At 38.8% G+C, this 14,773-nt stretch overlaps 1 protein-coding gene across 1 annotated transcript in view; it reads left to right on the top strand.

The window, feature by feature from the left end:
* Positions 1 to 14,773, top strand: part of OTC (ornithine transcarbamylase) — a 31,087-nt gene that overhangs the window by 7,006 nt on the left and 9,308 nt on the right. The window contains exons 3-6 of the mRNA XM_083808207.1: positions 211 to 349; positions 943 to 1,024; positions 7,265 to 7,352; positions 12,689 to 12,842. Coding sequence (XP_083664333.1) covers positions 211 to 349; positions 943 to 1,024; positions 7,265 to 7,352; positions 12,689 to 12,842 — 463 coding nt within the window. The remainder of the gene's footprint in view (positions 1 to 210; positions 350 to 942; positions 1,025 to 7,264; positions 7,353 to 12,688; positions 12,843 to 14,773) is intronic.

Here is a 14,773-nt window from a genome sequence, read left to right as displayed (position 1 = left end):
TGTTACTGTGGTGATCAATATACTGCATTGTGGCATGTTGTGCCAGCATGACAGAAGTTATTGAAACCAGTTAAGGCACTCCATCAAGCTGATCCAGCTGGGTCAAATGAGGGGAGCGAGAGAGATTTCAGCTACTTGTTCATTGGCTTTAACACGAGTACAATTTTGTGTCAAATGCCAAAAGCATATTTTTTTGTTCTTTTGACACAGGCGTGGGCCACCATCTCAAATGAATGTAAGCCTGAAAGGTCGTGACCTCCTTACTCTACAGAACTACACAGCTGAGGAACTGAAGCATTTGCTGTGGATGGCTTCAGATTTGAAACAAAGGATAAAGCACAAAGGAGAGGTAAAATCGTCCAAATGACATTTGGGTCACTCAGATATTGAAATAAATATTGTTTTGAAAGATATTGGGAACCAGCAATTTAGCTGGCTTGTCCTAAACATCATCACCTAAGCTCTTTAATACTGTGAACCACATACTACAGGTCAAAGAATGTTCCTGTAAAATGTTCAGAGATATTCTTTAAGTACTGCAGAGGACTTTGCAAATGAAAAAGTTACGCAGTGTTGCATAGCCGGGCCTGTTATTGGCCAGCCCCATCCGCGTACACGTGGTGTATATGCAGCACTAAATGTAGGACATAGAAGACAGTTCCCTGTATTGCATGGGAATAAAATTAGTAACAGTTCTCCTTAATGGGAGATCAGTTCGGGTGCCAAAATGCAGTGTCTTTGTGCCCCTAGAATTAGATCTTTCTCTTTAACCTTTCCTGTTGCTAGATGTCCTTGAAGAGCAGAGGAATAAAGTTATGGTTAAAAAAAAAATAAAAAAGTTTTAATTTTCTAATGCTGAATTAAAATGTGCAAGAAGTATTTTCACAGTGGAAAATTGATAATGACTATAAAATTGAAATGCCTTCAACTCCTGTTTTCCAGTACTTACCTTTGATGCAAGGAAAAGCTTTGGCCATGATTTTTGAGAAGAGAAGTACAAGAACAAGATTATCTGCAGAAACAGGTATATCAGAGCAATGGCACAGTCACGTTTTATTTGAAATTGTATACTGTGAGTATGCACTGAAAAGCACTACATAATTTTGTATCTAGCATTTTTTGATTAAGAGACACCTAATATCTTAAAGCAAAAATAGGAAAAGAATGATAGCTAATGGTGTTTCACCTTGCATATTAACGGCCACTGAAATTTCGCCAGATCATTCCAAAACATGATAGACCAGAAATAAAGCAACAGGTCAAAGTGAACGTTTCTGATGTAAGTTCCCACCAATATGCATATTTCCCAACATAAATTTTAGTAAGCATCACAAATTACATCTTGTGCAAGCTCTAATAAATATCTTTCTAATGCATTATGCATTACCATTGTCACATTTCAGAGTATGTGTTTAGATGGGGAATCTCAGTAATGCCTTGATATGTGTTAGGGAAAAAAAGAAATTTAACATGATTACCTACATGGGAAGATAACTCGATGGAGACTCCATGGTATTAGGCTAATAAGACGAGGCACTGGAACAGTATTCTTTTAGGATACAGTCCTAAAAAACACTAAAGCAAACACCGAAACACATGCATATCTTTATTTACATGGTAGTTGCTCTGAAGTCAGTGGGACTACTGAAATAGTTTATTCATGTGTTTGCATGGTACCAAGAAAACCAGGAATAACTGTGAATTGGTGGTTGTCTTGTGGGTACATTTTTACTCATCGGGGAAGGAGAAGCTTCTCATAGGTTAAGGGACAGAAAACTTGTTGAGTATTCACATTTCTTTACAAGATGTAAAGGAAAAGGTAAAAATAATGTAAGGAGGAAGAAGATAGGTCATCTGCAAGCATTTCTAAGTTTGCCTTCATATCGTCTAGCACAGCCCTTTACCTGCTCATCCTGGTCTTTATGTAGACTTGTTGTTCCTTTCTATTTTCTCTAGATGAAGCAGGGATTATGAATGTGTTTCTAACTTGCGTTCCCTCTTTGTAAGGGCAACCTGCCTTTTAATACTGGAGTTTTTAGGCCATTTTCTTGTTGCCTGCCATACTCAAAATAGCAGGTAATCTTGAATTCTCTGAATCTGTTTATCCTTCTTGCTTCTGTATTCAGAGGGAAGCACTATTTAGTCCTTGGCTTTGAAAGGCTTATGGAAGAAGGAAGCTCAGGAAAGTTCAGATGAATTAACTTAAGGATGGGAGCTAATGCATATAAAATCATCCAAGGGGGATTAAGCTCCAATGAAATAAAACCAAATTGTTTCTGAGTGAGAGTTTCCACAAGGGAGTTTAATGCAGTTTAACTTCTGTGAATTATCTTCACACCTTCAGTTATTTGGTCTTAAGTCCACTAAGCCTAAGACTTCGTTTCAAAGGCAGACTCGAGTTTTTTCTGTCTATGGAAACTATATATTTCAGCTACTTTTTGACATACACAAATTGTCCCTTGTAATTTATAGCTGAAAACAATGTGGGGTCACATGTGTTCCTTATCACTGAATAAGCTAATTTCTTGCCAATTTCCTTATGTCCAGTGGGAGTGTACATTGAAGTGGATTGGAATGTTTGCTTATAAAATAGAGGAGTCATCTTAAATAGCTTTTCCCAAAAGCTGCACCTTCAAGATGTTGAAAGAGGTCACTTGTGGGACAAAGTTCTGGTGATCAGATTGATCTGAACAAACTTTGCAACTTTCAGGAATAATTAGATAAAAATCAATGTGTTTCAGTTTAAAGGAGTAGAAACTTGGAAAACGCTGGTTGCAATATCTGCTCTATGCAGTGTCTAGAAGATTGCTGCCATATATGAACACTGTGGAAGTCTTTTCAGAAGTCCTGCTGTCTCTATGCCCCTGAAGAACTCCATTCTTGAAAAACAAATAAACATGAATTTATAATAGAACAGAACAGCTGAAGTTGCTTTTCCAATATGCTGTGTCTCTAAAATATTTTATTCTTATGGCATTGGGACTGTCCTGAATAATGTATAGGTCCCTGTGGCATAATCCATGGTCCCTTTACCCTGCTGAACAAATGTAATCTTGTCCTAACGCATATTTCTGAAACCCGTATTATTTTACCATTTTCAGAATAGTAGTGGTCTTGTAAGTTTGATGAAGAACTACAAATAACTTCCATAGGCTATTGGTAAAGTAAATCCAGTTTTACAACACCTACTATATTTATTGCTACCACTGGCTATTATATTGGGAAATGTGACATCTGTGCTATTATACTGGTAAATGTCATTTGTCTGCAGTCAGAATCTCATACCCATTCTGTATAAAATCTTGCATACTTTTTGAAAACAAAAGTATTCCACATGGTCGTATATTACTTGTAAAATAAACATCCTCAGGTATGGCATAAAGCTGAAAGCCCTGTTTGTGTTATAGCTTTATTGTAAAATATTCTGTTTGTCACTAGTACTCTTAAAATAAACAGCTTAAGTTACATTTTAGCTAACAAATTATAAATAAATCCTATCATTTCACAGACACTGAATGCAGACACTATGTCAGAAGGAAGAAATAGAGTTGGAACAATGCGGGCAGAAAATCCCTGTGTACCTTCTTTCCCTCTGTACTGAAATACAGAAGGTTCTGACAGGTTTATAGAGGTTTGCTGCCACTGGCTTCATCGGAATTACTCCCAGCTCACTCCTCCTACCATGGGGGTGAGGGGAAGATGAAGCCCATGCCTGAAGGCTACTACATACTGTCACAGAAATAATTGCATCACTTGGCATGTTCTAATGTAGTGGGGATGATATTACACGGCAGGAATATACAGTATGCTTTTTCATTAGAGTGGCTAGTGTTATTCAGCTTGGCTACATTACAAAGCGGGCAAGAGCACTCTTTTAGCTCACTCTCCAGTTAGAGGGGTCACTTTAAAAATGATTATCAGGTTGCAGGCTTCTGCTTTAGGAATGCTCCTGTAATTGTTAGCTAGAAACATTCTTTGTTATCAGTCTAAACTGAAAGATACTTGGTAGCTTGTACATCCTGCAGAGAGGCAGGCATCCTGGCAGTGAGGAAACTAACAAATCCGAATCTAGATGTCTTGAAATATAAAACAGGATCCTTCCTTTGAGTTTGAGAAGATGGGTGTATATGGCTCCTGGTGATGGCAAGGCAGCCCCATAAATGTGTATCCAGTGTGTGAACAAGAGGATTCGTTTTGGCCCACTTACCCAATGTAGCAGCGACAGGCTGGAATGGAAATTTAACCCAGGTCTGTACAACCACCAGAACTCAAGTGCTTAGTAAAAGCATTTGCATAAGTGGAATCAATAATACCACAGCCTGAGGCATAAAACTGTCCATTATTTAAAAATTAACAGTAGTAAGAAGTTTGGTAATGAGATAATAATCTATTCTGTCTCTCCAGTATGAACATTTACTGTGGTTTGTTGAAGATACCGAGATCCATATAAACACTTAGCAAGTGACTTTGGATACAACCAAATTGCAACAACAAAGAGGATTAGATCTTCCAGTTTAACATAGCACTCCAGAGTGTGCTTTTTGCTGAATATCTTCAAAAGTTTTAGTTTTTTTGTTGTTTTTTTTTTTTTCCTGCCAGTAGTCTGGATGAAAGAATCTAAAGCATGGATACTTCCCCTGCAACTACACAGCAGCTAGAGCACAGAGCTCCTATATTTACAGATGGAAAGTTTTGGATGGAAATATGTTCCCAGGCCCTGCACAGATGGCCAGTTCATGAGCAGAAACCCAACACATTAGGACTCTGCTATGTACACAGACTCCAGGTGGTGGATCTGACTAGGCTGCCTGACGCCTGGCAATTCTGAATAAATGGTCAGATTCCTCTTTATCTACTTGTGCATCACTATAGAAAACAGAACGTGTCCGTGGGAGCCTGCCTAGACTGTGAAACATCTGCCAAAGTGTCCTCATTTAGAAGCCTGAAGTGCAGAGCTGTTGTATTGTGTGGAACTTCCTGGTATAAATCACTGACATAATCATATATAACTTTAAACAAACAAACAAACAAACAAGAAATCTGTCAGGAGAAGTTACTACAAATGACTTTTCATCCATGAGATCTTGACGTAAAAATCAGTATTGAATAAACAGGCTGTAACGTCTAGGCACCAGTTTGCATGCACGTTCCCATAAATACAGTGTTTGTGGCTAAGCTGCAGAGAGGAGGTGAAAATATCTGGGGAAACCTAAACATTTTTCCTGCCTTAATACAAAAAGGCTTCTGAATAACTAAGAAAGAAGGGTGAAGCAACAAACATATTGATAATGTTTCTCTATTAGCAAATAGTAACAGTAGAATAAGTGATGCTTCGTTCTTAAAAGTTTGCTGGGTCTGAATCCAGTCTCACTGTGATTTGGAGCACTTCTTAATAATGACAAAGGGAAAGTAAAATCAGGCCCATTAGCAAAAGTGAATATACACTGGATGGATGGAGCAGAGAGTTGCCCTGCAGGTGGGACCTGGAGCATCATTGTTTTTAATACTACTTTTAGGGAAATTGAGGCAGTCAAAAGGCAAGGTTTCATTTTGAAGTCTAAAGACTGGCTGAACTGATCCGAACTGGAGTACCTCACCTCAACCCTGCTTCCCGCATGGGACGGAATTTAATAAGGGCTTCTCTGTGCTAGGGGCCCAGCTGTGGGGCCCACGCCTGCAGCCTGAACCTCATTGCTTGGTTTTAGCTGTGAAAGGTTTCAGTGTTCATTACTGGTTTGATCATTTTTGAAGAGTAGCTGTGGGGTCAATTTTTTAATCTTTGACGTGCCTTTACAAACATCGTGTTGAGGCTGCAGTCCTGACGATGTCTGCAGTGCCATCTAATGGCTACAACCAGCCCAAGCAGCTTTTAATCTTTTTGCTTCTTTATTTCTTTATTTATTTTAATAACAGTAGAAAATGTTAGCACTTCCAAGAGATCACACTGTGGTAGAGAAGAGGGTCTCTGCTCTTCTGTGCTGTGTGCAGCCTTTCTCTTCACAACAATAAAAATAATCTGGGCTTTTGTCTAGCTTTTTGTCACCGTAGAGGCTCACTCTTCTGAGGGGTTGTCTCAACAAGGTTAGTGTTTCCACATCAAGATTCTCCAGAATTTCCTCCATCATGGGTATTAGAGACAAGTCAAGACCTCCCTGACAGTTTCTCTACTAGCAGAGAGTTGTTTTTACGTGGAAAATCGTTCCCACTGCACAGTAAATGCCTTACAGGGCTACTTACAGCCCAGTTCAAATCCTCTGCTTCATACTTTCCCAGTGGTAGGACGCTGTGTCCTGTGCTAGGCCTGTGCTAAACCATTTGTGAAAGTTTATAAAACAACCACCCTCAGAGCCCATCCTCCCCATGGACGATGGCCATCATGGCCATGATGGCCTTTACACAGAGATTCAGTGTAAGGAGTCTTTGCACTTAAACCAGGTGAAGGCAGGCAGGCTTGAGCATGGTGAAAAAAAAAACAGTTTCCTTCTATGTTTGTGTCAGCATGGAAATAAGGCATGATGGAACCTGAGATTTACCCTTAGTGTGAAATTTGTCAGTCTAAAATACTGTCCAGTTTCCCAAAGTGTTTTATATTCTTAAATGATGCTCAAGTCTTTCCCTGATTTCCTGTTTGGGAATGTATTTCATTCTTCAGACCTAATCCATCTGGTTCTTTGGCTCACCTTGTAAATTCCTTACTATTGCAGGGTGGAGAGATACTGACAGTGCCCGAGATCTTTCCTTCTGTCCCTGTCACATCACCGTTTTTAAGACACTTGGTTATTTGTGACCAGCCTAAGTTTATAATGGTATATGAGGAGACTTAAGGTCTTCTATCTGGGTGAATATCCTTGCAACTTGTTGCAGGGATGTGGACTTAGACCTAATGACTCAGATGGTCCTTTCTAGTTCTATGATGCAAAGTCTCTTGAAGTAGACGTCGTAGAAATTCAGCATGATGAATGGGTTACTTAACTCTTAACAGGAAGCCACATATTTCAACAATATGTAGCCTATGATTGATCCTGCGAAAACAGATCAGATCTCATGCCCAGGAATTTTAGCAAAGCATCATATTTGAGGAGTTTTATTCTAACACACTTATTTGCATCTTGTGGTACCCAACTTTAAGCATTTGAAACATTTGGATGCCCTGCTGACTTTTCGTTTCATTGCTGTGAATACCTTTTGCATGAAATCTTGGTTGTAAGTATGAGGTGCTGGTGTTTAATTTCTTTTTTTTTTTTTTTATTTGTCCTCATTGTAGGATTTGCTCTCCTTGGAGGACATCCTTCTTTCCTTACAACACAAGACATTCATCTGGGCACTAATGAGAGTCTCACAGATACAGCAAGGTTGGTAAGATGTCACTTGACTGATCACTATATATCTGGTAGATCACAGAATCATAGAATCGTTTATGTTGGAAAGGACCTCTAAGATCATCTAGTCCAACCTTTAACCTAGCACTGCCAAGTCCACCATTAATGTTTAAGGAAGTAGTTATCAGGCTGAAACCTGTCTTGCAGGTTTTTCAAAGTTAATATTTTCTTTATGGAAAACGTCAGAAGGCACTCCAAATTCTTAAGTATTTACAGGTCAGCTCACAGAAACTATAGTTCTGTACATGATCAGTCCAACCATTCTTGCTCTCCAAAACATCTCACAACAAGAGGTAATTTTATTGAATTTTGGTTGTGGAGTGATAACGAGAGTGACAGTCACACAAACAGAAACATATTACAAACTTTCATAGAACAGCTCTGCTGATAAAGGCACATATATTCAGATAAGACTAGAACCTTCTTGTTCTGTTGCTCCTCATGGAGATAGAAGTACAGCTGACTGGTAAATCAAAAAAAAAATCAGAAAGCAAAGACTTTATTTATCCTAGTTATAGTAGCTGCTGGTGAACCTTAATTTACCTGCAGGGGAGCACTGAAGGCCACTCTGATCCCCCTCTTTCAGCAGCACCGATCTTGGCCAACACTTTGCAGCAAATTTTTGATGCCATGTGCCTTCCTCCACTGCCATACTCACTGTCAGGACTGCTTGGAGGCTGGGCTATGGCATCACTCTCTTACCAGCACCCGCGGAAGATCTTAATCATGCTAAGTCCCACATGCATACAGGAATGGGTAGCTAGCAGTCTATCCCCATTGCCCTAGCAGGAAAGAACTTAGCTCAAAGTAGGCAGAACATGAGGTTATCTTCTGCAGATGCCCTTGCAGTTTTTCAGAGCCCTCCATGTATTAAAGACTCACCCAGCCTTGGTATTGTGCTTCTTTCTAGGAAGCCCTTTTGCAGCCTGGGGTTGATTCTCTCAGGCTCAGCTGTTGAAATGTTAGTAGCATCTGAAAGATCCTTTTTGTTCTGTTGAAAGATATGCAGTGTCAAGTTTGTCAGGCTCAAGTCAAAATATGCCATCAGCCAGCCGAGGTTCCATTGCCCCGCTGTGTATTACAGTTTTCACGGTCTAGTGGGAGAGACTGAGAACTGTGTGGCTGTTCTCTATATGAGAAAACCCAAGGAAAATGTAAGAAAAATATGAAACATTAGAACATTTAAAATTTTCATTTCCTGCCTTTAACTGCTGAAGTGGAGGACAGATGGGTGTTGATAGTAGAAAGTCAAAATTTCAGTCTCTTGAGGCGTGAAAATGCTGACTTCCTGCTAGGTATATAACTGCCAATATCACAAGAAGCTGCAGCTATAGTATCTAGATGTTTCAGTGAAACTGTCCCAATGCCTTGCTTTAGTAACTATGAGTTTAAATGATTCAAAAATTGTGGAAACTCATGAGCCTACAAAGGGACCAGATTAATCTGAGATTTATCAGTCAAGTCTGAGGTATACTAGGTCACTGCTTCCACCTGGCCAGTTCAGTAGAGCTCGTGCACTGCCAGGGGATTCAAACACGTCCCCTCAAAAGAAATTCTTCATACATCATGGCACATTGCCCCAATTTAATTACTATGTCATGTTAAATGTGAATGGAAGACATATTAAAGATAGTTCCTCCTAAGTGATGGAAGTATTATTGTCCAAGGATTTCCCCTCTTCTTCGTTTCAACCTCCAGGAAGGTTAAGGATGTGGTCAGGGCCCTTATAGAGTGATCCTCTGCAACAACCTCTCCAAGCACCATCCCACCAGACACGCAGGGCCATTGTCTGGAACTTCTCTGTCCTTCACACACCAGCCCTACAGCAAATCCAGTCCTGTTCTAATCCACAAAAGGACATGTCTTCTGTAGACCATTTTTTTTTCTTCTTCCCAAATAGGGTGATAAAGGGCTGTTAAATCTTTAGTTTGCAGTATATTGAATGACCTTTGCTTGCACAAGCAAAATGGAAAAGGAAAGATGGACAGACTACAAGAAATAAGGCAAAAGGTGGAAAGAAGCAAATCTTCCAGCCATTCCAGAGGAGTCCCCATTTGGTAGAGAAAGTTCCCACTTCCCGTGCAAGCCCTCACCCCACCGTTTCGCTGTCACTGCTCCCCTCTTCCACATCAAGTTGCTATTCAAGACCCTGACCTGGGGATTTTTCTGCTCTGCTGAGTCACAGCACTTGCCTATGACAGTGGAGAGAAGGCTTTCCCAAGTCACTACGGAGCCCCAAGTGCTCTGCTTCAGTCCTGCTCTCATTAGCGGAATTATTATTGACTTTGCATAATCAAGACTGAGTAGTTTACCCAAAAGAACAACATGATTATAAATTCCTTGGCATATCTTGTGAATGAAGGATGACATGCCAACCTCATTCAGTTAATGTGAGAATAAAAAAAACAATGCTTGTAGTAAACCCAGAGGGTATTTAAAATATTTACAGCTTTGTGTCTAGGGCTCTGAAGGCCTTAGAAATACTTAAGATTGAGACTTAAAGCAAAGGGGACACCGAGTTATAAAAGTCCACGTTTTTTATTATAATTGCTGAAGGTAAGGGTTGAAAGCATTTCTGCTGTGAACATATTTTTAGTGACTTATTACTTGGTTATAATACAGTTCTTCCATGCTTCACAACACATTTACATTTACACTGACACAGTAGCAAAAAGTTACTACCCATTAAGGAGCTCCAAGCCTTTCAGTGTTTAGCATGTCTGATACACTACGTGAAATGAAATGTAAGTATTGCGTCTGTATTTTCCAGTGTAGAGAAGTTCCGTTGTGCACTGCTATAACTCAGTAGCCATAACATTCAGTGGCAGTAATAAAGAGCTCCTAGGATGATTGTACAAGTCCATTGGCGTTATCAGGGGATGAATCTCTCCATCTATGGTGGATGGGTTTACTTCTTACTAAGAACAAGTCTACAACATGCCTCTTTACTACTGTCAATGACAATGAAGTAGTCTTATCAGGAAATTAAACCTTTTGAATTGATACATACTTTCAAAAAATACATAGAATACTCCAAACCCTGGATAAGAATATTTTACCCCCAAAGTACACAAATGCTCTAAAATCACAACATTGGGTTAAAAAGTTCAGAGATAACATCAAAAGACATATTTTTATTTGTGTTTATTTTTGAATTCCATAGGGGATACAGCTGAGCAAAACTTCACAGCTTTTCTAGGTAGAAATAAAACTTATTTTGAAAAGATTCATATGTAGCATTCCAATGTACTCATATATTTACAATCTCTGGGATTTTGAAGGTTAAGTTTATAGGCTCACAATCTTAAACAAAAAAAAAACCAACCAAACAAATACCTTTAACTGGTGATAGCATAAGTACCTTGATAATTCCATCAAATGCAAAATCACCTGATAAACCTATGCTTACTCCCCCTCACCTTCCAAAACATCATCTTCACTAAAGACTCTTTTCTAACCAGATCTTTTTTACTATGCAATTCCAGACTTATATGGTTTCCTTTATATTGTTTTGCTTACAAGAGACTTCATTTCCTCAGATGAGGTCTAGATTTTTGGCTGAATTAAATTTGGTTTTGATTTCATGAAAGATTATCCCAGTTTCCACTTGGACTTCCTCCTATAAGATATGATATCTAGAAATGCTGGAAAAAGAACTGTCTGATGTCTTCCTGGTAAGAGCCCAATAATTCTAGTACCTACTTTCAACAGGGTAAAGATGGAAATGCAGCAGTATTCACTAGTTTGTCATTGATTATGACTGATTTTCCTCTACTGCCATACCCTGTAAGGAACCATCTTCTTGAAATGCTTTATCTGTCATGTGAGGTAGGAGTCAGCTGACCTAATATCCTGTAAAATGTCCAAGATAAATGGGCAATTTTTCAATGTGATTGCCTTTTTTCCTTGTCTGAAGTGGAACTAGATATTTCTTGTTTAGGGTGGACACCTATTAGATGGCTAACAACAGAGGTCATGCATCATATCTCTGATGGCTAGTTCAGAACAGGTTTTCTGAAGTCACATACTTCAAGCTAGAATAAAATAAATAAATAAATAAATAAAAACAGACAAACTGAATAATAGAAATCATGAGCCAGGAAGAAATAGTCACACAGACGGTATTCCAATAGTTTACAATCAGTAAATAGTTTGTTCGGTTCCTCCTTTACACTTGTGGCTGCTATCAGCAGTCTTTCCTTCAGAGAGAGCTCTACTGGGAATCTTGTAACATTTTATGAGTTTTGCTTGTGTAAGGAATGTCTGATGTCAGTAGAAAAAAAATTGTTACTGACTTACTTCATCAGGAAATTTGTCTGTGTAAAGGCCGTGCGATTAACAGCTATATTTCCACCTGAGGAGGTATCAGAATCCTTTCTGGCTAATCAGAAAGAAATACTGCAACAGTTTTTCATAGTCTTCTCTCCAGTCTCTTCTTTTTTTTGTTGTTGTTTTAAGGTCCTGTTAAAGATAATATTAAAGCACACAAAATGCTACTTCAAAGTCATGCTTCAGGGCTTGATTAAAAAAGAAATGCAAAGCCACAATCCATGTTTAATTTATCTAAAGAATTCAGAGCACACAGAGTATGCTATGCTAATCCACCATGCTAATCTCTGAGTCGTTCACACTTTGGAAAACGAGGCTAAAGCTGGAGTGGCACAGTGAATCCTGCATGCCCCTATCCATGTAATGAGTTTCCAACTTGGACATTACTTTAGTGCTGATATCATGAGTGTCAATATACAGATATATAGATAGGAGAAAGAACAGGCTGGTATTGTTGGCCTCCTGTTCCCATGTTTGTTAAAACCAGTAAACGACTGTGGTGATCTAAGACAGATCTGTAGTCCTAATCCTCACAAAGGTCAAGATACCATACAGAGGCACTGTAATATCCAGTCAATACTACATTTGTTCTTCGATGAAAGACTAAAGAAATCTTATCTCTTCCAAAGTTATCGAATTCAAGTATTACATTGTTGTGCAATCTCTTATCATAGTTCATTTATTAACGTAACCTAACATTTATTGATGCTCTATCTGTAGCTACAATCAAAAGCTGAAGAGAAACAGCAGTAGTTTTCATTTACTTGCTATAGTCTGTTAATAAGTAAAACTGCTTGCTTATTAGCAGCTTGTTAAATATCTGCATTTAAGTGCTTTATGCAGGCATCATACATTATTCAGACAGCTGAAAAAAATTGATTCATTACCACTTCTCATTAATATTTATGCACTGCACATTGAAGGGTGCAAAAGGGATGTATTTATTATGTTTGACTTGGATATCTTCTGCTGTCCCCTAGGGTGCTGTCCAGTATGACAAATGCAATCTTGGCTCGAGTTTATAAGCATAATGATCTGGACCTAATGACGAAAGAAGCCACAATCCCAGTAATCAATGGATTGTCCGATTTATATCATCCTCTACAGATTTTAGCTGATTACCTAACTCTTCAGGTAACAATATAATCCCTGCTTAACAACATTGGGAAAGTCAGGTTCAAAACTGTTTAGTCCTAGGTTTTTCTAAGTGGTAATTACATGACACTCGTTATTTAAAGAGATCTTTATTCAGGAATATAATTAAGATTTTTTTTAAATTTAAAACAATTACTTAGTCCTACCCACTGTAGTGGTACTGAAGTTAAGCATAAAATCAAGTACTTCATTGGAATTAGGCTGCGATTTAAAAAATGTGCAGGGAGGGTTACATACTAAGATAAAGGTGAGATGTTGGCTTAACCAACACTAATGGAAGTTTTGCTACTGACTTTAAAAGACTCAGTAGTTCAGTCTTGATGCTGCCTTAACCCATGAACAATGTAAGAGGAGTCATTATCCATGTATTGGGAAATTGCTTCAAGTTTACTTTGAAAAGCCAGTTAATGCTACCGGTGCAAATCCCCAATGTTCAGGCTCTTAAACCTATTTAAACTTTGCTCACATCAAAGAACAGTTAACAAAGATCATATTTTGTAGCTCTAATCTAATGAAATATTTGGTTTGACAGCTGGATGACATTTTACACATAGAATGCCAGATGTTTATCTGTGAACAGAAGGACTACGCTGTTTTACAATCAATTGAGGAACTAGCTTATTAAAAAATATTGGTGTACTGCAGGGCTGGTTGACAACGCTGATGAACTCTTCTGACCTTGTTTGCTTTCTGAATGAATAAAAATCACACTGCTTGAAAAAAGGAGGGTTAGAATAATTTCCTGATTCATTCAGCTGTGTTTCAAACTACAGGACGTTTGGTATATGGAAAAGATCTAGCGAGAGAAATAACAAATTATTCATGCCTTAAACTTTAAATACTGAACCATTCATATGTTTAGTGAAAATACTTTTTTGTTACTTTGATTACTATTTTTCTCAGAATTTTCAATACTAAGATTGAAGAGACTAGCAAAAAAAATAATAAGAAAAGTGAAATTGAGATTAAAATGCTTTGCATACCTCAGGATATGCTACATGTGGGAGATTACTCTGAGCCAGCTACACTGAGCTGTTAAAATTATGTAAGGTGGTAAGTCATAATGAGAACGTCATCAAACACTATACATCATCTTTTTATTTAAACACTGTGCAGCTGTAAAATTGATGTATATTATCACTGTGTTTTGGGGGGGGTTCTGTCTTCCAAACACCTTGGTTATTAGCATTTTAACAATTGTGAATAGCAGTAATCATGACTCATAGTCTCCATAACTGTTGATATCTCTGCCAAAAAAATCTCGTTTCATCGCGCATAGTTGATGCCACTGACTGTGGCACCAAACTTCAGAGTGTTGTTGCTCTGTACGCCATCTCTAGTCCATGAAGAGAGACTGCTGAGCATCTCAATTACCCTCTAGAGTTGTCTCTCTTTCTCCACTGATTTTGGGAGAAACCTGTTGAGATTGGCAGAATGAGTAGATGCCCTGTTGATCATCCTTAGCTTCTCCTCTATTGTGTCCCTGAATAGGGCAGAAATGGTAGAAGCTCCAGGTGAACATGTCCCAGCAGGGTGGGCTGTCCCTTGGTTTGAATACCCAGGACAGCAGCAACAGCAGTTGCTGCCCTTGTTACATCAAGCACTGGGGAGGGAGGGGGTTTTCGGAATCAGTGTCCCTGCTCATTTGACATGATGAGGAAACAGGACTGTAACAGCTGATGCTCATTCGAAAGAAACATCCAATATGGAGTGGTATCGTGATAAACCGAGCACCCACTGAGAGCTCCAGGAGTGACTTTGCTTTTGGACAGCCATGGAAGCGTTTTAAAATTTACAACACTTTCCCAGCCAACCTGATAGCAGAGCACCGTTTCCTCCAACCATTCCCATCTCTCCCCTGGCCTTTCCAGCATGTTCTTTAGCTCAGAGTTTGTCAGGAGATCTCCAGA

The sequence above is a fragment of the Anser anser genome, assembly GCF_964211835.1.
Source record: "Anser anser genome assembly, chromosome: 1".
NCBI classification, from domain to species: Eukaryota; Metazoa; Chordata; class Aves; order Anseriformes; family Anatidae; genus Anser; species Anser anser.
This window is presented reverse-complemented; position numbering and strand designations above follow the sequence as displayed.